This window comes from Protopterus annectens, chromosome 1.part1 (assembly GCF_019279795.1).
Source record: "Protopterus annectens isolate FY-2018-M chromosome 1.part1, PAN1.0, whole genome shotgun sequence".
In the NCBI taxonomy this organism is placed as follows: Eukaryota; Metazoa; Chordata; order Ceratodontiformes; family Protopteridae; genus Protopterus; species Protopterus annectens.
In genome coordinates this window covers 1,195,738,125-1,195,764,925 of record NC_056726.1, presented here as the reverse complement: position 1 = coordinate 1,195,764,925, position 26,801 = coordinate 1,195,738,125, and the positions used below count along the sequence as shown (strand labels likewise).

At 37.1% G+C, this 26,801-nt stretch overlaps 1 protein-coding gene across 1 annotated transcript in view; it reads left to right on the top strand.

The window, feature by feature from the left end:
• Nucleotides 1-26,587, top strand: part of LOC122815911 (glutamate receptor ionotropic, NMDA 2D-like) — a 1,415,655-nt gene extending 1,389,068 nt beyond the window's left edge. The window contains 2 exon segments of the mRNA XM_044088769.1: nt 23,453-24,728; nt 26,460-26,587. Coding sequence (XP_043944704.1) covers nt 23,453-24,728; nt 26,460-26,587 — 1,404 coding nt within the window.
• The last annotated feature ends 214 nt before the right edge of the window (nt 26,588-26,801 follow it).

Below are 26,801 nucleotides of genomic sequence, written 5' to 3'. Positions count from 1 at the left end.
TTCATTCGGGTAAAAAAAAGATATATATATATATATATATATATATATATACATATATATATATATATATATATATATTATATATATATATATATATATATATATATATATATATATATATATATATATATATATATATATATATATATATATATATATATATATATAGATATATTCACATACCATATCGGTGACACCCCATTTACACTGACACTGTTGTATGGAATCTAGCCACTCTTGTTGATAATTCCTTATCATTTTACTGCCATGTCTTCAAATTAGTGTGGGCAGTCTTCTGTCTGCCTCATCTAATTATTAAAGGTATTTCCACTTGATCCAGAGAACTCTTAATTCCACTTTACACATATCTCATCAGTTCCATTATTGAATGTAATGCACCTTTTGGCATGTGTTTGTCTAAATATATCACTCAACATGAGAGACAAAAGAGAATCATAACTAAAAAAAGATCAGTGGCATCAAAAAATCTTAGTTACTGGGACAGACTGACAGCCCTCTCTCTGTACCCTGTCTCTTATGTACTCCTCCATGGAGATCTGTGTGTAGCATTTTGAGCAATGAAAGAACCCATCCTCTTTGACCTCTTATTGCTTCGCAGAACAACTGCTAGCTCAAATAATGGTTAAAGGAACTAACCCTTCATTTACAGATAAAATATTTTGTTATTATAGATTTTGTATCAACGTATTCCTCACATCTGGAAAAAAACTGCCATTATTTGCCAAGCAGCATAGCACCGTTACCACCTTTGAGTTAAATCAAAATAATTGATTGTACAGACTCATATTCTTCCACCAGTCTATCTTGTCATAACCTCCTTGAGGCTGGGTGTCTTTTGAACAGAAGGCTTTTGAGCAGGCCTGCAATGGCCTGCGGAATGATTGCCTAGAACTTACCTATGAACAACTGGACCTATGACCATAGAATCTGGTATGCCTTCCAGGGTTCGTGCATGAGTCTTTAGCATGACTGCTGCCCATCACAGATCCTTGTATTTGGTCAGTAATGTCCAACATTAGAGTTTCATACTACTTACTGCTTAGTGAATGCGTCCAGATGCAAGACCTGTTGCTCTATTGCCTTTGCAAGTGCATTAGAAAGTAGAAATAATATAGTCTAGTCTAGTGTTCCCCTTACATCTTTCATGCTGCAAACGCTTTTGTTCTATCATCTTTCCTGTGATTTAAATGAAGAAATGTTCCCTAGTGTCTAATGTAACCCCCCATTACTTGTACTGCTCATTACTCTACTAGAAATTAAGAGATAAGGCAACTGTCATCTCTGTAGCTCTCAAATACATACACACTCACCTGATTCATAGACTGGTATTAAGCTAACTGCGCTTGTGGGCCACTTTAAGCCTAGCTAATTATACCATGCAAGAATCAAACCCTGTATCTTCTGTCTATAAGGTAACACATTAACCATTATGCCAAGCTCCATTGCCACTTATACTGCTACATAGACTCACACAAGCAGCTACAGTCTCATATGCATGCAAAAATACTAGTTATTGCTTGATTATTATTGTAGTATCTGGAGTTCTATCTAAAAGTTATCAGATATGAGAGTATGGCTTTAAAAGACAACCTATTAATTGTTTAATTGATTTGCCTGGTCAGCTGCTACTATAAGAGAGGGTGTTTTCGTTTTTTGTGGTTTTAATGGTCTGATGAAGCAAGCAGTGAAAGCTCTTATCTAGTGTGCACAATAAAAGACTTTGTTTTACATTAGAGTGAGTACTGGCATTATTAAGAATATGTGATTGCCTCAGCTGCTTGCTCTGGTTTGCATTTTATCAATTTTTCTTCACTAGCAGCCAAACATTTATCCTGTGGGGCATTGCATTTTTTGTTATTATACTAACTTAAATTCTGTTTTATAGTCAAAATATTTTTTTATATAAAGTGTGGTCTAAAGGTGTGTTGTATTATACTACCAGCATGATATTATGATTTGAATAGCTACTGAGAGTTATTTATATGTTATGCAAGAAGATGTTTTTCTTATCGTATGGAAAATACACTAAGATAAAAAGGAAGGTTTTGACATCTCTTTTAGGGCATATTCTATAAAACTGCTCCAGTCTTGCATTGCTTTTTTTCATTACTTTTTCCTTCTTCTTTTGGCTTTTTCCTGGTTAGAGGTGACCACAGCGGATCACCTGTCTGCTCATGATCTGAAACAGTTTTTTTTTGATGATTATAGCCACAGATGGACTGTTTCTTGACTATCTTATAATAAGTAAGCAGTCTACTGACATTTGTTGGATTCTATCTAATAGATAAAAACATGGCTTTCCTGTATACAACGTATATTAGTATATAAACGATAAACAAGATGCCAGTAAAGCTTTCTTTTGGCACAAAGCTGAATACCATTGAGATTGCATAGTGCAGCATGTTAATTTCCACACAGGCACAATTCATAAAGGCAAATATATCAGTAAATGTATGCAACAGCTCTACTTAAATAGCAAAGCATTATTATCAAGATAACAATCTTATAAAATAATAGTGCTGATTCCCTTGATTAATCTGAACATCAGAATTTTATAAACAGATATTGCTTCATATTTTTCATTGTATTTGGAATATTGTGAGGTTTGTTATTTGCAAAAGATTGTCAACCTTCTCTGAGGACCCGATCAAGCTATTGGTGCATCTATAGATAGCAACAAGCTGACAAATATGTGAAGCATTTGTTTATTTTATTTATTTATTTATTTTTTTTTTTTTCTGCTTGCTTTCTATTTACTGGGAAACCCTGACTGGGTTCATTAGACATTTTTAGTGGTGACCCAGGGAGAAAAAAGCTCCAGTACAGTACAATACAATTAAAAATTCACAATGACATCTAATACAGATATAATTAAGTGTCCGAAGTGGCAGTTTTTGCAGTATATACATAAACATGGAAAGCAGGAGATCAGTAGTGGAACTATATGCAAACAGGCAGTGTCTTATTATCCATTGTTCATTACATTATTCATATAGTATTCAGACATACTGCAGGTTTCAGTTTTACACAGTTGTTCTGTTTTAGAAGGGATGAAGAGTTCATCTAGGACAGTGGTTAGATGAGAAAAGAATAGGTTAATCAGGTAGAGGGCCTTTTCACAGCCATGAGATGAGAAAGCCTGCTTTTAGTTGAAGCTTGAATGACTTTAGTGATGGCTCTTCTCTGTTAGGAAGATGGAGTTCCAGATTTTGGACACTATGTGAGAGTATAGGGACCAGTCAGCTGAGCCATTTGGTTTGGATATAAGTTGTCACGTTTGTTGGAAGAGTGTAGATTCCTAGTTCGGTGGCAGAACTGTATTAGGTTTTTTAGGTATGGACAGTCATGTGGTTTATATAGTAGCTTATGGGCAGTAGGGAGCTGATAGTATATGAGTTCTTTGGGTAGTTTGAGTCACTGGAGGTATTTGAGGGCTAGATTGTGATGTGATCTATGGGAGAGATTGCTGCAAATTTTACAACCTTGTTGTAGCACTGTTCGAGCTTATTTGGATAAGTTTATTGGATGCTGGTAAATAGTGCTGCAGCATAGAGGGGGATGGGTGGGGAGTCGTAGTGATGTGAGAACTACCTGTGTTAAATAGGCAGGGTTTGGCTCTATAGAGTGCCATGTTTTGGTGAGTTTTTTTAACTATGTGTTCTTTGTAGACATTGAAATTTAGGGGTTCATCTATATGAACTTCTAGTAGTTTGGTATGGGTGCAAAGTTGTATTTTGGTGTTGCTAGATGAGGTAACAGGATGACTTTTGTATTGCAAGGTGTTTTGGATTGAAGAGAAGTAATTTTGATTTGTTGGGATTGAGAAATAGCTGGTTGGAGACAGACAGTTTTCTAATGAGAAAGATCCTTGAGAAAGCTGACATAGGGTCTCAAGGTTTGTTGTTGAGCAGATGGTTGAATCTTCTGCATACTATACTAAGGTAACATTCTTGTTTGTCAAGACAAGGTCATTAACAAAAATGTTAAACAGAGTAGGACCAAGCATGGATCCCTGTGGTACTCCAACCAAACTCCAACTGGTACGTGGAGAAATGGTGAGTTGTCAGTCAGTCATTCCATTGCTTGGTGTTGATTAGCAAGGAAGCTGGAAAACCAGTAGAGGGAAGGGTTATCAAGGCTGAGGTTAGAACATTTTGTAAGAGAATAGTGTGGGAGACAGTGTCACAAGCTTTAGAGACACCAAGAAAGAGAGCTGATATTACTTTGCCTTTATCAATTGTTGTGTTCATTGTATTAATGAAACTAAGGGAAACCCATGGTGGTGCTATAGCGGGGTAGGAAAACATACCATGAGGGAGATAAAAGGTTTTTTTATGTGGGGTGATATAGTGAAGTAGTTGGGATTAAATTCATTTTTCAAGTATCGTTGACACAGGGGGAGAATGTCGACAGGCCTATAATTAGTGAGCTCAGTTGAGTGACCATCTTTATGGATGGGGAGGATGTAGCTCTTTTTTTCTATAGAGTGGTACATATTATTCATTAACATAGTGGTTAATTAATATATAGAGAGAATAGGCTATAGTCTCTGCTGTTAGTTTTAGATGTTCATCTGGTAGGTTGTCAGGTGCTAGGGAGGTGTGTTTCAGTTTTATTTATTATTTATTTAACATTTGTTTACCGGGAAAGTCTGACTTGGAACAAAGCCAATTTTCAGCAGACGCCTGGGAAGCAAACCTCCAGACGCATATCTTTGTGATGTGGGAGGAAACCGGAGCACCCAGAGAAAACCCACATGAACGCAAGGAGGACATGCAGACTCTGCACAGAAGGCACCCCAGCTGAGAATCAAATCGGAGAACCTCTTGCTGTGAGGCAACAATGCTACAACTGCACTACTGTGCTGTTTTAGCTGAAGATTTTAATGGTGGAGGTACTGACTGATCACAGGGATAGCATGTGTGGGGGTTTTAGTGGTTGGAATTTGATCTGGGTATTGTTTTGCTTGTTGCTTTTGAGTAAGGATGAAAATAAACTAATAAAGTTAGAGATAAATGGATTGGCAATGTTTGTGGGGTTGATTGAATTAATTGTTGTTGCAGGATGCATTGAGCAACTAGGGTTTAGGAGCTGATTTCTGAAAGAACAGAATCATTTAGGGTTGTTGTGATTATTATCATTATCATTATTATTATTATTATTATTATTATTATTATTATTATTATTATTATCATTATTATTATTATTATTATCATTATTATCATTATTATTATTATTATTATTATTACTATCATTATTATTATTATTATCATTATTATTATTATTATTATCATTATTATCATTATCATCATTATTATTATTATTATTATTATTATTATTATTATCATTATTATAATCATTATTATTATCATTATTATTATTATTATTATTATTATTACTATTATTATCATTATCATTATTATTATTATTATCATTATTATTATTATTATCATTATTATTATTATCATTATTATCATTATTATTATCATTATTATTATTATTATTATTATTATTATTATTATCATTATTATTATTATCATTATTATTATTATTATTATCATCATTATCATTATTATTATTATTATCATTATTATTATTATCATTATTATTATTATTATTATTATTATTATTATTATTATTATTATTTGAGGTTCATGTATTATTTTTTGTCAGATTTAATTTGATATTTATTTCTGTTTCTGAGTTCTTTAAATTGTTGATGGTTAGCTTGAGTTTTACATGTTGCTCTGGTTTTCCAGGCAACATCTCAAAGTTTCATAACCTGTTTGGTACTGCTGATAGCCAAGGGGCACTACTGGTCAGCCAAGGGGCAGAGTTTGACATACCTGTTTTATTCTGAGTGGAGCTAGTTAGTTTAGCTTATCCTGGGTATTTTCCATCCCACAGAACCTGGAATTCTTGAGATAGTATTGTTGCCAAAATGCAATGTTTTTGAACAGGTATTCTTTTTAAGGACTTATGCTTTTGCAAATAAGTTGAATTTTAAATGACTCAGCATATCAAAATCGATTTAGTTTAGATTAATTTGATTAGATTAGTTTGTTTAGCTTGTTTAGGAATATGCTATTAAAGTGGTAAATATGTTACCATTGTCCAGTTGCACTGACTGAAGTATGAGACAAAGGTGTCATTTTTGAAATTTGAGAGGTTATGTGCTGTATTGTAATGATTTTGCATTTGGATGTTTGTCTTCTTAATGCAAATATGGGGATATGGTCATGTAAAGAGTCAGGGAGAGTTCCTGAACTAAAGTAGAGATCAGAGCAGCGAAGTAGAGATTTTACTTCGTGTGGAGTATCTAGTTTATGATGGCTCCTCTGTTGTCTTTATTACTATCGTGAATGGGTGAAGTGATAAGTCCGCACAGATTTATGTTTGAGATGAGTTGCTAGAGGAGAATGACAACCAGTCAACATTAAAGTTGCCTCGTATTCATTTTTCTTGAAGAATGTTAGAACTGAGCCAGCAGAGGATGCCTTTTGTAGTGGTATGATTGCTACTGGGGGGGATGTAGACTCCTGTAATGTACGTAGGTGTGTATCTTTTTTAGTCTGAAAGTTATGACTAAGATTTCTGCTTTGCTTATAAAAGATTAAGAAAGGGGGGTTATAAGAAGGATGATAACTGGACAGAGAGAGGTTTGGAGAGGCATAACGGTAGTTCCAGTGTGAGTAGCAGGGAAATGGGGTGCAGTAGTTAAACAGAGTGGATTCACTCAGCAGGATAGAGATAGGAAATCATAAAAAAAATCAGCAGACTAGCCACAAGTCATGCTAGTGAAAGACCAACCAGGTAAACTGTATGCAAGCAGACTTGAAGTGAAGGAATGCTGTGCAGTTTAGTAGTATGTCTGTCAGCTCAGATAATGTTTATTTAGATAAGTACATTGGTTAGTATAGCATCAGCAGTAGCAATTTATAGATGGGCTAGTTAGTCACTCTAGGGCAGATTGCTTGAACAGCTAGAGCTTAGTTTGTATTTTCCTGCTTTTTACGATATATCACTTGCTAATGTATGGCAAAAGATACTGCCAGAAATAGGTTAATGTTATCGTTAAGACTCATAGGTTCATAGGTTCATAGGTAGGTACTAGGCTATCGGCCCTGGGGCCTATATAAGCCTAGCCAAAAAGGTTCCCTGGCTTTCACCACCCAAGAAAATTATTTTCCTGTGCCCCTGTCAAGCAGTGCCACAGAAGTTATCCCTGGGGTGAATTTTCTATTTCCTATCCAGTTGTCAAGATTTTTCTTAAAGAGGCCCAATGAGGAGCTTTGCTTGACATGAATGGGTAGTTTGTTCCAGAGTATGGGAAGTCTCTGGGACAGGAATCTATCCCTCCAGCATGTTCTGTTTATTGTGGTGACAAGGTTTAGGTCCCAGGAGCGTGTAGTTCAGAGAGACTGGGATTTTTTTAAGTGTAGCATGTCCAGCAGCTCTAGGTTTGACATAGCTTTGTATGTTAGGCAGAGATCACCTCTGAGTAGGCAATATGCGACGGAGTAGAGCTGGAGTTTTTTGAGACTGTTTGCATATGGCAGCTGTTTGAGGCTGGTAATTCTGTTAGTAAGGTATTTCTGTGGCCTTTCCAATTATTGTAGTTGTCTTCTGAGATGCATACCAAATGGGGCATTGTACTCTGTAATGGCTCTGATGAAAGATGAGTAGAGAGGAACAATGACCTCCTTTTTTCTAGCGGAGAACCCTTTTGTGGTGGGGTGTGTCACGTAGAAGGAATTCCTGACTACTGTGGTGATGTGGTTATCAAAGTAGAGACTACTGTCCACCTGTGTCCTGAGATTTCTAATCACACTTTCAGTGTTTAGTGAGCTACCGCATATGTGGTAGTTCATGGGTACCGAGTTTTTCCCAAAGGGGACGACAATGCACTTCTTGGCATTGAGCTTGAGGCCATGACTTTGACACCAAGCCACCATCTCTTTGAGGCCCTTTTGTAGAATGCCTACATCATTAGTTTATTTTATTATGGCTCCCAGTTTTCAGTCATCTGTGAACTTTGTTAGCCAAAGACCTTCTGTGTTGGCCTGCACTTCAGAGAAGTAGATGCCGAACAGGAGAGAACCCAAGACCGAACCCTGTGGTACTCCACTCATTAGTGGTCCCGAAGTCGGACTTGGAGTCAGCTACTTTTACTGTGTGGGTTCTGTCAGTGAGCTAGTTGGCCACCCATCTTGTGACATAGGGATTTATGCCCAGTTTAGTAATTCCAGAGTGGGGGATGGTATTGAAAGCCTTAGCGAGGCCAAGCTAGGCTGTGTGCACTACCTTGCCCTCTTCTACAGCTATAGTGACTGCTTCAAAGAAGTCAATCAGGTTTAGTGGACATGATCTTCCTTTTACAAACCCAAACTGAGTGGGGTCCAGGGTTTGGAGATTACCTATGTCTTTGTTTAAAAGCTCCAAGATGATATGGTCCATGGCCTTGCAGACCAGGCTCGTCAAGCTAATGGGGCAGTAGTTTCTAGGATCCATGGTGGCACCCCCTTTGTGGAGTGGGATAACCGTCGCTGTGCACCATTCAGTAGGCACATAGCCTGAGGTTAGGCTATGGTTGAACATAGTACTTAAGTGGGGTGCCAGTTCATTCTCCAGTTCATGCAGTACACAGCCTGGGATGTTGTTGGTCCCCAGGATGCTGTATTCCTGGTTTTGGAGAGTGCAGTCTTTACTTGTTCATCCGTGATTACAGGGGCTTTGCATTCTTCCTGTATTAAGATAGGCCCATTGGAAGGTCGGGGGGGGGTTAAGTTAGCACTGTACCTATCTGCCAGGATGTTGGCAATATCGGTTGGTTCTGTATATTTAGTGCCATTGTGCTGTAGCTCAGAGAAGATCTGAGTGTTGCCATTCAGATTCTTGACATAGCTATAGAATGCTTTGTGGTTGTCTTTGGAATCAGTGGCAATTTTATTTTCATAACTGGCTTTGGAGAATTTTATGAGGGATCTCAGCTTTTTGCTGAGGCTGACCAGGGAGTTCCTCCAATCTTGGGATTTTACTCTTTTTTTGCAACAGCTTCTTCCTTCTGTTGTAGAGTTTGTTTATGGCAGGGGACCACCAGATTGGCTTACTTTTTTTGGAGGATCGCGTCTTGGTTCTGTTATGGATGGCATGATACAGCCACTCGTGTATGTGCTTACACAGTGCATTCAGCAGTCGTACCTCTATTTTCCATCTGCATGGGTGCCGTGAAGTTTGCCACTTCTGTCTTAAGAAGCGTGAAGTTGGCTTTGGAGTAGTTTTTGTTGGTGGTTTCCTTACATCCGAGTGACGCCTCCAGGTGCATCTGCAGTTACCTCCTACTACTGCTCTAGGCATCATATATTACTTGCTCATGCTTGCATTAATAATTCCAAAACCAAACTACATAGAAGGTATCAGACTATTTTGTTTTGAAGCATACATGATGGCAAACCCAATTGTATTGATATTTGATCTCTGTCAATGAGTATTTGTTAGAATTGTAAGGTGATAACTTCATTTTTAAAGGCTTAGGCCATACCCACTAGGAGTTAAAGGTACACACTCAAAAGAGCTGTATTGGAGGGAATGAGTTAATGGGGGGTGGGGGGTATGGATGTCTAGGCTGATTAGCTTGTGGTTGGATCTGACCAGCGAGGCGTTGACCTCTGGCATGCAACACCAGTTACCATATTGGTATTGACCAGGCCCAGGATATTGCTGCCCCTGGTGGGGGTGTGGACAAGCTGATCCAAGAGATTGGAATTTATGAATTACAGAAAACATTGAGCGGATGAGTTGGTACATGAGTAGTTTTAAATAAAAAACGCCAGCACCAAATGCAGTGAAAAGCACCAAATGAGACTAATAAATTAAATACATAAGTATTTTATTATTAAAATATAATGAGCATCCCAGACCAGTTCAGCCAACAGGCTTTCCTCAGTGGGAATGAAAGTCATTACAACAGTGAAGTGACACACTTATATATATATATATATATATATATATATAACATGAACCATCCAGTAGGATTCTTCCCAAAGTGATCTTCTCAACATTCAAATTGTTTCCTGTGTAGAGAATGAAAAGAGAATGAAAAGTTATACAATAAAACCACATTATTAATATATTATGTAAAAAAAATAAAAAATAAAAGTAAAACACATAATACTATAAATGGTTATTCAAACCAGGTGAAAACAAAGCACCCAGTTTGATGATCCAATACTTCTCTTTTTTAGTAAGGATTGAGTGTCATCCTTGCTTGTTGGATCTGTCACCAAGAATTCTGTCAATAATAGTGAACTGGAATCTGGCTGAGTTGTGGTGTAAACAATGTCTATATAGAGCATTGGTCTCTCTCTTGGTTCATATGTCACTGCAGTGCTCAGACATACGTAAACAAAGTGGTCGTGATGTTTGTCCAACATAAAATGAGCCTCATGTACATTTTGCAAGGTACACCACCCAATCACTGTTACAATTGCCAGAAAATTTCATGTCAAAAATCCTGTCAGTGTTTTTGCTGGTGAACTGTTTGGATGTGAAAATGAATGGACATGATGAGCAATGACCACAGTTGTAACTACCCCATAGTTTGTCACCTGTCATGGTTAATTGGTGGTGTATAGCTCCACCCAAGCTTACCCTTTTAAAATGTGAAAAAAATGACCCAAGTGTCCTGCCTCTTCTATATCCATACTTACATACATCTCCAAACAGAGGTGTGAGTTCATCATTAGCAGTAAGAATGTTCCAATGTTTGGACATAACATTCCTGATTAAGTTGATGTTTCGTCCAAATGTTGTGAAGAACCAAATAGATTCATCCTGTTCAATATGAGTTTTGTCACGATATGTAAGAAGTGAGGTTCTAGTTGAGTTGGAGGCAACTTGTTGAGCACCATGGATGTCCCGCTCATTGTAACCCCTATCTCTAAACCTGATAACCAGATCCTGTTGGGATTTTTCGTGGTCATTATCTGAGGAACAAATTCTGCGAATACTGAGGAATTGAGATTTCGGTATGTTTCAGATAATGTGGTTGGGGTGCTTACTCGTTGCATGTAATAAGTTATTATACTGGGGATATTTGCAAAATATTTTACTTTGTAAAGTGTCATCTGGATTCTGAGTTATAGTAACATCCAAAAAATTTATCTCAGACCTGTCGCAAGTTAAGGTGAATTCAATGCCCCATTTGTCCTGGTCGAGATACAATACAAATTCCGCCAAATATTCCTTATCCGAATGCCAAACCAACCAACAATCGTCCAAATACCTACGCCAAATGTCAAGTTCCTCAAGATATTGATTGTGTGTAGAGTCATAAATGAGATGTTCCTCAATGTATCCCATAAATAAGTCTGCATATATAAGAGCAAAAGATGCTCCCATAGCAGTACCTTTGAGCTTCTAGTAACATTCCCCCTGAAAATGGAAAACATTTTTATTAAGAACATGCTCAACCATGCAGACCAAAAGTGTGTTAAAGCTTACCGGATATAGTTGGGCTTTGTCCAGCCAAAAGTTGAGGGCTTCCATTCCAGCCCAGTATGGTATATTGGTGTATAAGGCCTTGACATCCAGGGTGCAGAGTAACCAGTCAGATTCCAGTTGGCTGTCAGAAATTATTTGTAAAAATTGTGTGGTATCCTGTATTCTGGCATGAATTAAGCCAAGTAAAGGTTTGAGGTATAATGTAAGGAACACTGATAGTGGTTCAATCAAAGAACCCATGCCAGATACAATCAGTCTTCCAGGAGGTTTATTAAGGCATTTATGTATCTTAGGCAAAAGATATAATGTTTGTTTCTGTGGATCTTGGACCATAAGATGTGTCTTCACCGTATCAGATATGATACTCTCTGAGACAGCCAGATCCAAAAAAATAATCAATTTCCCACTTGAAATTCGGAGTGGGATCAATAGGCATCTTCATATAATGGTAAGGGTCAGACAATTGTCCATTTCCCTCCCCCAGATAATAATCCATGTCCCTGATAACTATGGCCCCACCCTTGTCAGCCTGGGTAATGACAATATTTTTGTTGTCCCTAAGTTGTTGCAATGCCTGTTGGTCATTAATCGATCGATTATGTTTCAAGGGAGTAAACTGATCTAACTTAAAGTGTATATCCCTGAGTACTACTTGTTGAAAGATAGCTACATTGTGATTCATAGGTGGTACAAAGTTGGATTTGTGAAATTTGAATTCATTAGATCTTTGAGAGTTAGAGCTAGATCCAAAGAAAAGTTTGAGGTTAATCCTGCAGCAAAAGTCATTAATATCGTTGACTATGTCTGATTCATCAAAGAAAACCCAGGAACAAAGTTCAAACCTTTATTCAAAAGTTTCTTTTGGTCCTCTGTTAAAGCAGTTTTAGAAATGTTCAAAAAATCTATTGTCTCATAAATGTTTGTAGAAGACCCTCGATTGTATCTATCTTTGTACCTTCTATGTTTTCTCCCACCCCTCCTCCTAACGCGTTTAAAGGATGGGTCTGGTTTTTAGATTTCTTGGAAACTGGGGATTCCACAGTGTTAGACCCTTCGGTGTCTGTAGTGGAGGAATCATCCACTGATGTACTGTTGTATGTGTGAGACCCCTTCAATATTGATCTGGGTCTTTTTTTGTTCCTACCAGGGTTCTGTCTAGTATCCATAAATATGACATTTTTAGTAGTGTCAAAAGGTCATCCCCTCTGGTAATCGGTTAGATCTCTATTGAATTTTTTGATTTTCTTGTCCTTGAGTTGTTTTTCAAATACCAACAGTTCTTTTGACAGCTTATTAAGGCATATAGAGAATTGTGAATGTCCCTCATAAATTTTTACTTCCCCACACAGGTCAACAACCTCTTTAATGTTAGTTTCAATGGTTCATTCATAATAAGAACTTAAAACTCAATCAAAATTCATAGATGCCTGTTGTTGGCTTGATACCATTCATTGGTCAAAGTTTCATCAATCTTACTTACTAACGGTTGGGTTTTAATTCTCAGACCCCTGGGGGTTATTTCCTTATTCAGGTAGGCTTTGAAAAGTCTCAAATGCCATATGTTTGTTCTCAAACTTTTCATGCTTTTACTAAGTCTATGAAAAGCAACGTTACAGCCATCAACTGGATCTGTTTGTTGTGGAATACCATTCTCGGTTGATATACCAAAAACACCAATGTCATTTTTTTCGGCACAAAGCCCCTGAAGTATTGTTTCTAGAGCCATGACAATAAGCTGTAGAAATTGTGGATCTGTGCAGATCCCAAAGTATATCTGTTACTGTACGTAGGAAAAAGTCAAAATATAATGGGTATATCCTCTAAGCTGTCAAGAGTACTGACCTGATAACCCTATGTATCCAGTCTAATGACAATAAATAAATGCGGTTTTATTGTATAACTTTTCATTCTCTACACAGGAAACAATTTGAATGTTGGGAAGATCACTTTGGGAAGAATCCTATTGGATGGTTCATGTTATATATATAAGTGTGTCACTTCACTGTTGTAATTACTTTCATTCCCACTGAGGAAAGCCTGTTGGCTGAACTGGTCTGGGATGCTCATTATACTTTAATAATAAAATACTTATTGATTTAATTTATTAGTCTCATTTGGTGCTTTTCACTGCATTTGGTGCTGACATTTTTTGTATACTTGTATCAGTTCCTGCCTTGCACCTGGTCCTACTTGCAGAGAGTTTTTTTCTGACATGAGTAGTTTTCCCCGATGATGGTGGGGTAGTTGAAACTGCCCATAATTAAGGTATTTGGTTGTACCTTAATATTTTCCAGTATCTTAAAAAATGAAGAGTGGGAATCCTGGGGCATGGTGGGGGATCTGTAACAAGCTACAACCTGGATTGTAGTCTTGCCCTGTGTTAGTTGCACTTGGATAATTTTGGATGCATTATGTTGAGCAACTAGCCTGGAGGTGTGGAAATCCTTAATGAACGTTATTTAAAACATCTTTTATTGAAGATGCCAGAACCAGCAATACTCAATGCCCCTAAAAAGGGTTCAAAGAAGGTTGTGAAGAAACCAGCTAAGAAAGATGGAAAGAAGTGTCATAGGAGTCGTAAAGAAAGCTATTCTATTTACGTATACACAGTTTTGAAGCAGGTTCATCCTGATACTGGGATATCTTCTAAAGCCATGAATATCATAAATCATGAATTCTTCTTTGAATATGGACATGCCTCCACTTTTAGTGTTTCAGTCCAGGTTAGGTGGCCAGAATGTCTGGTATGAATTATAGCCAGGTAATGCAGAGGTGCTCTCTGCTGCCTTGAATCAGGTCTCTGTCACTGCACAGATGTTGATGTTCTCCATTTTAATGAGTGCCTCGAGTGAGTGCATTTTGAGGTTTAGACTTCTAGCATTGAGTAGCATTGCCCTCAGAGATTGCTTGCTTGTACCTGTTATGGTGGTGAATTTAGCATTTGAACCTTGCCTAAAAAAGGCACTACAGGGGTGGCAAGAGCCTCAGCAAGTATCCCAGGGGTGACAGGTGCAGGCCATCTCTGGCAAAGCATCATGGACTGTAGACCATGTCATCCCCGGCAGACAGATACTGGATTCCCTTAGAATGACACCAGAAGCTTAGCCAGTTGTTGAAGTCAATCATTTTGTCCTTGTACTGTGGTATCATTCTAGGCAATGGCAGGATGCTACTCAGGGCTAGTGTCATAACTGCCTGGGCTACAAGATCCAAGAGCTCCTCCATGTTTCTTTTCATGTAGTCCAGGGAGGTACGTCTTAGGTCATTCACACCAACTTTGACAATGACAGAGTCACATCTGTACTTATTGTGGAGTGACCTGAGTGAGTGCATGAGTTATGTGGTGGATCCTGGCACCCGATAGGCAGCTGGCAGTAACTTTCTCCTTGTTTAGCCTAGTGAGTGGGATATCAGTGTGCCTGACTATAGAGTTACCTATGACTAGTGTGTTGGGTATGCTGTTTTGCCTTATGGGCTGAGGTTGAGTAGCACACTGATTTTGTGGGCTATGTGTCATTTAGGTAGTGTTGGGGGGTGGTGGTTGTCTACACTTCAGCTTGGGCAGTCTCTGTTGCTTGTGCAGATTTTTATTGAGAGCCTCTGTGAATGTGGGTGTGTGCTTTGTGTTTCTATGTGTGGGTTTTGATAGTGTGGGTTTTGAAGGACTGTGTGTTGAATGTGGTGCGGTGCAGGTGTTAATCTTCTCCTCTTGACTGTCTAGTCCAGTCTTGGCAGGAGAGAGTTTGACTTTTTTTATTTTGTTTTATTCTTTTGTCAAAGGCTGGGATGAATTACATGGGAGTACACCTTAAACATTTCAGTGTGCATGTCTTTAAAAGAAGATGGTTACTTTTTTACTCTGACTTGTCCATTAAAAACGTGAAGACATACAATATTTTCACTGCTACTGGCTAGCCATCAATTTAGTTGAGAAATAACATATTCAGGCAGAAGGGTACTCTGTCCTATTAGGTTTCTTCTTGGATCACTGATGTTTTACTGCAGCTGATGGCTGCCAGTCAGGTCACAAGGATGTTTGCGAGAGATGGCTTTGATGACCATGGCTGGTCCAGAACAGGGTCTAGGAGGTAAGAGTTGAGAGACTGAGTGAGTGAGTGAGTGAGTGAGTGAGTGAGTGAGTGAGTGAGTGAGTGAGTGAGTGAGTGAGTGGGTGGGTGGGTGAGTGAGTGAGTGAGTGAGTGAGTGAGTGAGTGAGTGAGTGAGTGAGTGAGTGAGTGAGTGAGTGAGGAGGTAGAGCAGGCAGGGATAGAACAGTTCAGTTACATATACTGTAAGATGCAGGCAAACGGAACTTAGATTTACTTGGAGAACATTATGCTCGTAGTCCTACTGAATCAGCTTTGACTTGGTATACTTGTTATACCAGAAGCCAAATACCACTATGAGACAGTGGGAAGCAGGTTATGTGCACCTTAAGTATAAGTCAGCATATATTAAGAAGTCTGACATTATTTGAATTTATAAAACTTTTGCTAATCTGTACTGGCTCTGCTTTTCCAAATGGAAATGTTACTGTACAAGCATTTATTGCTATATAGCTCTATACAAGTCATGTTATTAACGATGAAGTAATAGCACCAAACAAAGGTGATGTCACATTCATATGAATGGCTAAACAGACTTTTTAAAATAATCAAGTTAGAAAACATTAAGCCCACAGATGTGAGTAGTAAAGCTACTTTATACTTAATATCCAGCCGTGAACTGTTTTAGAAACAGTTTTACAAAACAAAATATAATTTCATTCAATATTATGTATACAGGAAGGATATTTTTCTATATAAGCTTACTTACTTTACATTCATGTATGCAAGAGCTATGAGATAATTAATTGAACCAACTAGGAGAATAACTAATTTTCTGAAAAATGTGCATCCATTTATTTCAGTTAATAGAAAGGAGAATCATTTTTCGTTAGTTCACAATATTCCAGAATGTTGCAGAAAATACTGTACATAGTAAAATCCACCTACTCCAAAATAAATCAGTTATAGAAAAAGGTGAGAGATAATTTAAGGTGAGTGCATTAGAGATTGACTATGCAATTTCTGTAACACCAGCCATGGTATAGGACCTTATGGAGGGAGAGGAACACAGCCATGGAAAGAAAACTGTATATGTATTGTATAGCTAATATGATACAATCCTTTCCTAAGTGAAGCATAGTTAATTTTACATTTAATAACACCTTTCCACGTAAAAGCTTTTTAAGTCAAACAGCAATGTGTGGAGAGTGCAAAACATGTCTGTTAGACATTTGGCATTATGCTCACTTATTAACTTACAGCAAACAAGAACGGCGAAGTCATTGCTATGCTTCCATGACTGGGCACTTGACTGATTAGGAGAAGATGTGATAATACTATTGGTTCTGCAATAAACAACTCAGACATGAGAAACACAAGCAGGCACTATTAGGGAGGGTTGTAACTATAAATGGATATAGTGCAAAGCAGTATGGGAAGTAAAAAGATAGTTGGGAACAGGGCTAAATTTTAAATAGAGATTGAGAAGTAGAAAACAAGAAACAGAAGTGTATGTAGAAGTACTAAGATAATTTGGGCAAGGTTTTGAAGTAAGAGTCACAAGTGAATATGCATTTAGAATGTTGATATTAGAGTAAAAGAGGGTGGGTGAGAATTGTGGGAAGGGTAGGGTAGTGAACCAAGAGCAATATTTTTATAGCCAGAACAAAGCAATTATTAAAAAGATTCAAGTAAAACAGGTTGTCTGCTATTTCTGAGACTAAATAATTGGCATCTGTAGTATTGTCTACTGGTCAAGTAAATGGAGCAGTAGCCAGCTTACTAAGCAGTTCTCATAGTGCATGGACTATTTCAGAGAGGCTTTCAAGTCAGAGAACTAGTATATATTTATCAGATTAAAGTTAATACAAAACAAAGTTCTTCATGATACATATGCTTACATTAAACAATGACAACATTCTCAGTAAATTTGTAGGTGTTGGGCCTTGTGGCAGAGCTCCTGCAATATTGAGATCAGATGTAGTGACCACAGGCTCTAAAATAAAATAAAGAAAATACTCTACTAAATTACATTGAGGCAATAAAGTTAGTGCACATTATATGAACAAGAGATGGGGGAAGAACCATGGTAAGTCAGAGCATGAGAATACATGGGGAAAGTAAGAGTAGAGTGATGGTAAGAAAGTTTATCAATGTAAGCTCAAAGTAGTTTTAGCAGGAAGTACACTGATAGAGAACCACATTAATGCAGTGTAAATATACAGCTGTATCGAGCAAATTATCAGAAAATGGAACTACACTGATAAGCACAGTATAACACCATCACTTAAGAAAACATTCATGGGATTAACCAGTAAGTTAAAAGAGCGTAATATATATATATATATATATATATATATATATATATATATATATATATATATATATATATATATATATACATACACACATACACACACACACGCACACACATGTATATATATATATATATATATATATATATATATACATACATATATATATATGTGTGTGTGTGTGTGTGTGTGTGTGTGTGTGTGTGTGTGTGTGTGTGCGTGTGTATAATATATATATATATATATATATATATATATTTATATATATATATATATATATATATATATATATATATATATATATATATGCCGGAACACCAGCAACTCACATTGCATACACGTGTTAAAGTGAAACACACTCAGCATACATAAAGTTTATCCAATTTGAATGAAAGTTTTACAAATATAATACACTACCAAAGTCTTTTCACACTGTTTTCTACTGTCTTAAAGCAAATACATATAGAAATATAATAACATATTACACGTACTTAAAATATGAAGGAAGATAATGTCTGATTGTAAGAGGAGACAACACTGAGAGGATATTTAGCAATACATTCAGCTACAGTGACAGTTTCACTCTCTGCTCAATTTATAACTGACAGCAATCAGTTTATACCCAGAGCAAAGCAATTAAGAAAGAGATGCAAGTAAAACAGGTTGTCTGTCATTTCCTTAGACTAAATAATTTGCATATGCAATATAGTCGACTGGTCAATTAAAGGGAAACAATGGCCAATTTAATAAGTGGTCCTCAGAGTGCACAGACTATTTCACAGAGACTTTCAATCACATAGCAGGCATGTATTTAACTCATTAAAGTTAATATACAGCAAGGTCTTCATGCTTACATTAAATAATGACAAAATTCTGTATAAACTTGTAGGTGTAAGCCCCTGTTGCAGATCTCCTGCAATATCGAGGTCAGATGTAATAACACAGATTATTGAACAATGACAAAATCGTCATCAGCGTTGTAGATGTAGGGGCTTGTGGCATAGCACTTGCAATATCGAGGTCATATGTAGTGACCACAGGCTATTAAACAATGTCAAAATTCTCAGTAAACTTGTAGGTGTAGTGCTTTGTGGCAGAGGCTTGGTTACAAGATGAAATTCGACTACAATTGAATTTAAGCAGTTGTAAAAACATGTAATTTGTATGTGGTTTTGCATACATTCACCTTCCTGTTCTATAAAGGAGCACATTTTAAAAAAAAACTCTCAGTAGACTAAAGTTAAATACAATGATGAATGACATAATCATTCATCACACTAGTAATAGTTGAGCTCTGAGGAGTTGATATCCACAAGGCTGCTGAACATTTTATGAAGATATAATTAGCAGCTTATGAGTTGCTTTACTCAAAAATTGCCAACAATGGGACACTCAAACAGATACACATCAAAACATATAAAGAGGAAAGAATTAGTGGGGCACAAGGGTCTATATCATGTAGTCGAAGTATGTCATACTTTGAACTCAAAAAATAAAAAACTATAAAACAGGAACAACGTCCTGACAGCTGTAAGCTGGGAGGCAAGCCGCCCGGCACCCCCGCTCTTTAAATATACCAACTCTGAGACCATGCTACAGTGCAATAAAGGGAAAATTCCTTTTACCGCATTGTAGTGCAGTCTCGGAGTTGGTATATTTAAAGAGCAGAGGGTGTGGGGGGTGCAGGGGGGCTTGCCCCTTGCTTACAATCCTTTATTTTCTTTTTTGTTGTGTGTTGTTTTTTACGTATTTGAAATTCTGTAAGTTTGAACATTTAGGTTCAAACATATGGTGTTCAAACTTACAGAATTTCGACTACATGATATAGACCCAGAAAAAAATATGTCTTGTTGGATGTTCTAAAAGGAGGCAACATCAAGTGGCTAAAATCTGCTCAATAAATTTAAAAGCAGTGTCATGTTGTAATTAGTTTACTTCAGTTTCCTGTAACAGAATAAGAGTTATGACACTTTCTGAGAATGTGGTTACTTGAATTGCATATGCAGACATTTATCATCCAACATCATACTGTGAAATGAACTTGCTGGTAATTATAATGTACTAATAATCAATTAAACACTGTGCATTTCACAACATGTAGTGACATCAGAGCATTCAAAAAAGTGTATTTGTAAATCTGATATAAGTAGGTGTTATTGTGGGACTTGCATTTGGTGCCCTTCCATGCAACAGTTAAATTAAAAGGAAGAAGCATTGTAAATGTAATACTTTTCTACACTAGTTGTTGAGCATTTGTAGCCATTTTAGATCTAACCTAACATCACTAAGTAAGTCAGCAGATATTGCTAATTAATAACGATGTCACTGTAAATATTTTTTTAACTGCCTGTAGCATGTGATATGATTCTGCAGCACTTAAAGAGACTAACTTACAATATCCAAGGTAGACAACATGGGCAGGGAGACAATGTGCTTAACTGGGATCCCTATCAGATGATCAGGTTTTCAGGAAGACAAAGTTCATATGGTCTGTATATTTAATTTGCAGGGGATGTAGGGGGTGCAGGGGAGAAATGTAGAAAAAAGTTTGATTTTTGTTTTTTTTTTTTTTTTTTGATTTGACTTTTCAGAAACTTGATCATATGGTCCCAAGACTCCCAACTATATGAATTTCAAGTTTCTGCAAACTCGATCATCTGATAGGGAACTCTTTACTGAGGGCCTGCCAGTTCTGTAAGTATCTCTTTTCTTACAACATCCTAGAATAAAATCTGGAGAAAGCTATTCTCCTAATCTTCTGATTGTAATGTTTCCCCTCCTTGAGCACTTTTATAAATCAGAATTGTTTTTACATGTTAGATATCATATGGAACATTTTATTAATGTGATTTTCTGACTGAGAAGCTCTTTTTTTGGGTACAAGATGTTTTAATCCTGGACAGTTTGACCCCAGACGATTTGACCCCACTGAAATGGCAAAACAAGAAAAAATAAGCCACAGATATTTTGACATAAAGAAAAAAAGACTATTATATACTGCTCATGCATCCACATAGTTACTGAGAAAATGTCAAAGATTACCTCACAAAAAAAAAAAAAAAAAAAAGAAGTCATGAGAATATATAACTGTTTAAAACATTTGCATTTGAAATACATGTAACAATATTATTAATGTTAATTTAAAATAATATTAATGTTTGCAATGTTAAATAATGTAAAACTGTTAATTAAATTAATTATATTTGTAAATTAAATAAAATGTTAAATAAATTAAGATTTACTTATAAAAAATGTAAATAATATATTAAATTCCAGTGAAAAAATCATGATTGATATGTTAACCAATTAAATGCATTTATAAAACTTTAAAAACATTTTTTATATAATTGGGGTCAAGTAGTCTGGGGTCAAGTAGTCTGCGGTCAAACTGTCCACTAGCTACTTCCATAGAAATTAAATGTAAATTTAAGCATGAAAGTGTATACAATTGCATGGGGGTCGAATCATCCGGGGTCGAACCGTCCGGGGTCAAATAGTCCTGCTTCCTTTTTTTTCTGTCTCGGGTTTTCTGGCGATAAAAGAATTTAGCATGTTATTAATGTAAGTATTGATTTGAAAAGAGTGTAGCATGAGGCACGGTGCTTCCTTTCTATAATTTTTTTTGTTTGTAATGCTTTAACAATTATTACAGTCAACGCAAGGTTTTTACTTGTTGATGTTGCTACATTTGAAAGTCAAGTTTCCAGCAGGTCAAGATGAACCATCTACAGTTTGTATCATTTTGATTTCTAAGAGATATTGAGTTCAGTTGTCTTGCTCAATGTTATATTTGCTGCTTGAAAATCATCTTGTGATGCATTCTGTCTTGATGATGACATTTTTTAATGCTCTTTCCATTGGGTGGATAAAATGGTAATCTGGGAGAGGTGTTTGGTCTACTGCTTAATCTGAGATTTTGACAGGTGCTATGTTAATATTTCCCATTATGAGATATTACTTTTCCCTTGTATGTTGGAGAAAAAGGGCATTTTACTTTTCATTTGTATGTTGGAGATGGGGAAATTTGCTTTTCCCTTTTATATTGGAGTTAGGATATGTTGCTTTTCTCTTATTTGTTGGATGTAAGGCATTTTGTTTTCCCTCATATGTCAGAGATTGGGCACCTGGCTTTTCCTCTATATGTTGGAGATAGGGCATCTTACCTTTCCCTTATACACTGGAGGAAGAGCATTCTGTTCTTCCCTTATACATTGCAGAAAGGGCATTTTGTTTTCCCTTATATGTTGGAGATAGGACATTTTGATTTTCCCTTATATGTTGGGGATAGGGCATATTGCTTTTCATTTATATGTTGGATATTTGGCAATTTGCTTTTCCCTTTTATGCTGGAAATGGGACATTTTGCTTTTCTCTTATATGTTGGGTTTAAGGCATTTTGTTTTTCCCTTATATGTTGGAGATAGGGCATTTTGCCTTTCCTTTATATGCTGAAGATAGCATATTGCTTTTCACTTATGTGTAGTGAGATAAGTCATCTTGTTTTTCCCTTATATGTTGAAGATAGGGCATTTTGCTTTTCCCTTAGATGTTGCTTAGTTAACACTTATTCTACTGCATTACAATTCAAAATGTGCATTTGGAAATATAATTAATGTTGCCTTTCAAAACGTTAGTAGCAGGAGATTCATGGAATCTCTCTCACTAGGTATGTAATCCTGGAAATCATCTGACAGGCAGTAATATTTTAATGATTTTCACACTCCACATACATTTTAGTGAAGTAAATGAAATTTCATGTCATGCTAAAACAAGCTGTTACAGAGTGAATCATCTGACATCTCAGCTCCTCTTCTTCTTCTATGAATTAACCATAACATTCACATCTTTCCCATACTTGCTCAACCCACTTGCTAGTTTTTCTTGCTTCAGTGGAAAAGTATATTTATGGTGTTATATATTTAAGTAATGTATTCCTTTCTATTTTCAGAAACCTTTGCATTGCATATTGCCATGAACCATTGTATGCATTTCTCTGTCATACTATTCACTCTTCCAGTTTGATTTGTACACATAACTTATTCCTCAGCAGTTTCTTTTTAATATGTTACTTGGAAAATCTCTTGCTGCGGTGGTGGTGCCGCTGTGGCGACCCGTAACCGGTAAAAGCCAAAAGATACAACAACTTGGAAAATATCTTGACTTGTAATACTATATTCAATGGATGATATTTTGTAAGTGCTGATAGTAGTACTTTTACGTCTCCCATGTCTTCAGTAATTCACACCTTCTGACATTCAGTATCACAGATGTATATAATCAGTAAAAATGTGGAATGTGAATAGTGTGAGAGAAGAGAATGAAAAGAAGCAGGTATTGTGGAACACTCTAGAAAGAAAGAAAATGTACCCTACAAATGGTCAGTAAAATCAGCAGAAAAGAGTGCAAGCCATAAGGTACACTGACAATTAACACAGAAAGAGAGGAGTGGCTAGGACATATATATCTAAGTTTTAGCCATGCACTAATTTTAAATTTTACGTAGGATTTTTATGAGGATTTTCAGTGTGTTTCTTTGTTGTAACATGAGCTATGTGTTATCTTTTGCAGGGAATGTACAGTTGCTGCAGTGCTGAAGACCCAAAAGATAAAGATCAGCAGTTACCTATTTTGAACCATTCATTTGCCCATCAGCAACCAAGAATTTCCACATTAACAAACTCCATAGCTGCTCCATTGCCTTGCAACAATTTTCTGCCTCGTGAAAGGAGAGTTGTGGAACGCTGGCGTCATGCCCGCAGCCCCAACTGTTACAAAGACCTACAGCCCCCACCGAGAGTTAGCCAGGAGCCCAAGCCTAAGACACCACCAAGTCGCCATTATTTGAAGAGTTCTTTTGCTGATGGATTTCATCAGTTTTATGGGCCTATTGAGCCTAAAGGCTTGTCAGAGCATCTGGTGGAAACAGGGCAAGTTCTTTCAAAAGAAAAGACTGCTGGGCTTTGTTCTGTGTCTCCTCCTACTCAGAGAGATCGATTTCTGGAGAACCCACCATCATATTTTGCCATAGTTCGTGAAAAAGAACCACAAGACCACACCAGCTGGCCACAACAGGCACAGATTCAACAGGTGCAACCTAAATCTTCAAGGTCAGTGTATGAAAATTTCCCACTCACTCAAGTGCCAGGAGGACTCAAGGAAAAACCTCAGAAGGTACCATTCCTGGGAAGAAGTAATCAAACTCCTGAGATGGTGCCGAAGAAATTAGAACATGCTGCACTAAGTTTCCAAAAGAGCTTGCCATCCTGTGATATTGAGTGTGACATCCATGGCTTGAAGCCTTCAAGATCACTGAAAAACATTGCAGATAAGCATGGGCTTTGGGTAGAAGGAGATGGTTCCCCATATGGGTATACGCGTATTTCATATGAAGATGAGCACCACAGTAGGACCTGTCTGCACCACCATGATGAATGTGACCATGAAAATCCATCAGTTCTACATGAAAAATGTATCAGTCAACCCCATGTATGCCGCAGACGTTCACGCCCTCTTGTTAGTGCCATGCATTACACTTCTCAGTCACGGTATAGTGACTTATCAGACTCAGATGAGGATACATGTGAACGAGAAGGAACATGCGTTAAGCCAGATGTTGACCACGATTGTTGGTACTCTTCAAAGTACTTCTGTACTTATCCATCTCGTGACAGTCAGACCTTAAGAAAGCCACTCCGTTACTGGTCAATGGATAAACTTGGGAAGTATCAGCCACTCAGCATGGAGAATATTGTGCCACATTGTTCAAATGCTTGTCACTGTGCACTTGTAGAAATGGTCCCTTTGCACTTCTCAAAGAGTCGTCATTGTCATGTGTGTACTGAAGGTAGGTTTGGGTCACATCATGACTGCAAAAGGCTAGTGGATTGGGACTGTAATTATAGACATTCTCATGACCCATGCAGTTGTCTATCTCATGGCCATGTGACTTCCCGTAGCCTAGAGGATCTGACACATTACCGTTCAAAATGCCACAGACATATCTTCTCACCTATTTGTCCTTCCCGCTCTAGCAACCTTTACTCTAGGAGGGGTTCTGCTCATTTTTCCAGCTTGGAGTCAGAGGTATGACATGGGACACTGGGGCTGAAGCATTGCAGAGGTAATAAGCAAGCTCAGCTCTGAGAAAAGGACCATGTTCTGGATTACATTTTGAGAATGGAACCTTTGCAGATGCCACCACAAAACAGAGACATTTCTTGTGCTAGTGATACAAACTGGAGCAATGTGTATCTGTCTTACTTACATGTATTTTAAGCAAATACAACAGGTTTAATTGTGCAAGACAGCTAATATTAAGACAATAGCTCTTATGAACACCTTGATTTTGCACATGGATTTATCACACTAGTCTTGCCTACTGACCTTAATGTCTTGTGTCAGTAGTGGTGTCCACCTGCGTGTTTGACAGAGCCATTGAATTCTGGATCTAATTCTAAACTGGATGCACACGACATCTAAGGGCATAGCAAAATTCATTTAAAATGGGTGGCGAAAGCCAAACACACTCTGGCTAGGCTTATAAATGCCCTAGGGCAGATAGCCTAGTATGAACCTATGAACCTATCTGGTTTCAAAGTGCCAACAAGGAACAATGACTGAAGGCCATTAATGTGATTCCCACTGACACCCTGGCTGTGAAGTGAGTTTGGGTACATGATATGGGATGGGGATGTACTGGTGGGAGGAAGCATTCATGATAATCATAAGGGCTGCAAATTCAAAGCACATGACTTTAAAAGAAACCCTCCAACAAGATGATCTTCAATTTCCACTGGAAAAAAATACAAGGGGGAAGAACACTTTATCTAGTTTTATGAATTCTTAGTTTTTAAATCCACTGTGGGTGTTTCCTTTCATAATAGAGGACCATATATTAGTCCCACAGATTTTAGGACAGTAACAATGAATAAAAGTGTTATCATTACCTGTGCTGTATATTCAAAAACTGTGAAGCTTTTTCTTTTCTCTGTAAGCCTGTCTTTCTCTGTTGTGCTATCTCTTTCTGTTCCAAATTTTGAGTTGCCTCAGTACTTAATCGGAAATCTGAATGTTGAATGTACATGAAAGGTAAGCAAAAAGAATGGATAGTTGAAAAAAATGAAATACAACATAGTCCAGGAAGATGTTCCTTGGTCCCACAAAGATGATTTTTCATATTAACCTGGTGGTCAAACATTTTCAAGTAGCTGGATGCCGATTGTAAGATATTTTGATTTTTTGCTACATTTACCATATAACTTGACCAGCAGATCATCGTAAAAAAGCTTTCCATAGTCACATTCTTTCCAGTGGTGAAACAATGAAAATTTTAGCATTCTGTGTGTGACTCATCCCTTCTTCAATCTGACTTTCTCCTTGCTCTGTTCTACTTGAGGGAATTTATAATGTTACTGTAAGAATAGTCACTGATGCCAGTACCATGATTATTTTTCTCCAGAGCTATCAAGAGTTTTGTTAAGCTGCAAACTCTTAGATGTCTTTAGATTCCAGAACTCAATAGTACATTTTGTTGAAGTAGGCACAGAATTCTCTTTTTTTTTTTTTTACCTCCAAGTTTCAGTGGACTTTGAGTCTTCTATAGTTAGCAAAGGAATGGAGGGTCAAAATAATAGAACTGCAGGTATAATAACTTTGTCTACCATTAAATCGTTTAATCTGAAATCGTCTTTAATTCAAGAGTGAAACACTTAGCTTTATAATGATCATACTATATACCTGTATTGAATGTAAACAAGTGACGTCTTACAAGTTTGATGTGTATATTGTATATTTTGTTGATAAAAGGATCAGTTGATCAGCTCACACTACCCAGTTAACAAACAGAAAATAAATAAAATGTACTGTAGCTAATGTTACAGTGCCACATGGTACAGACATAAGTATCTGCAATACTTTC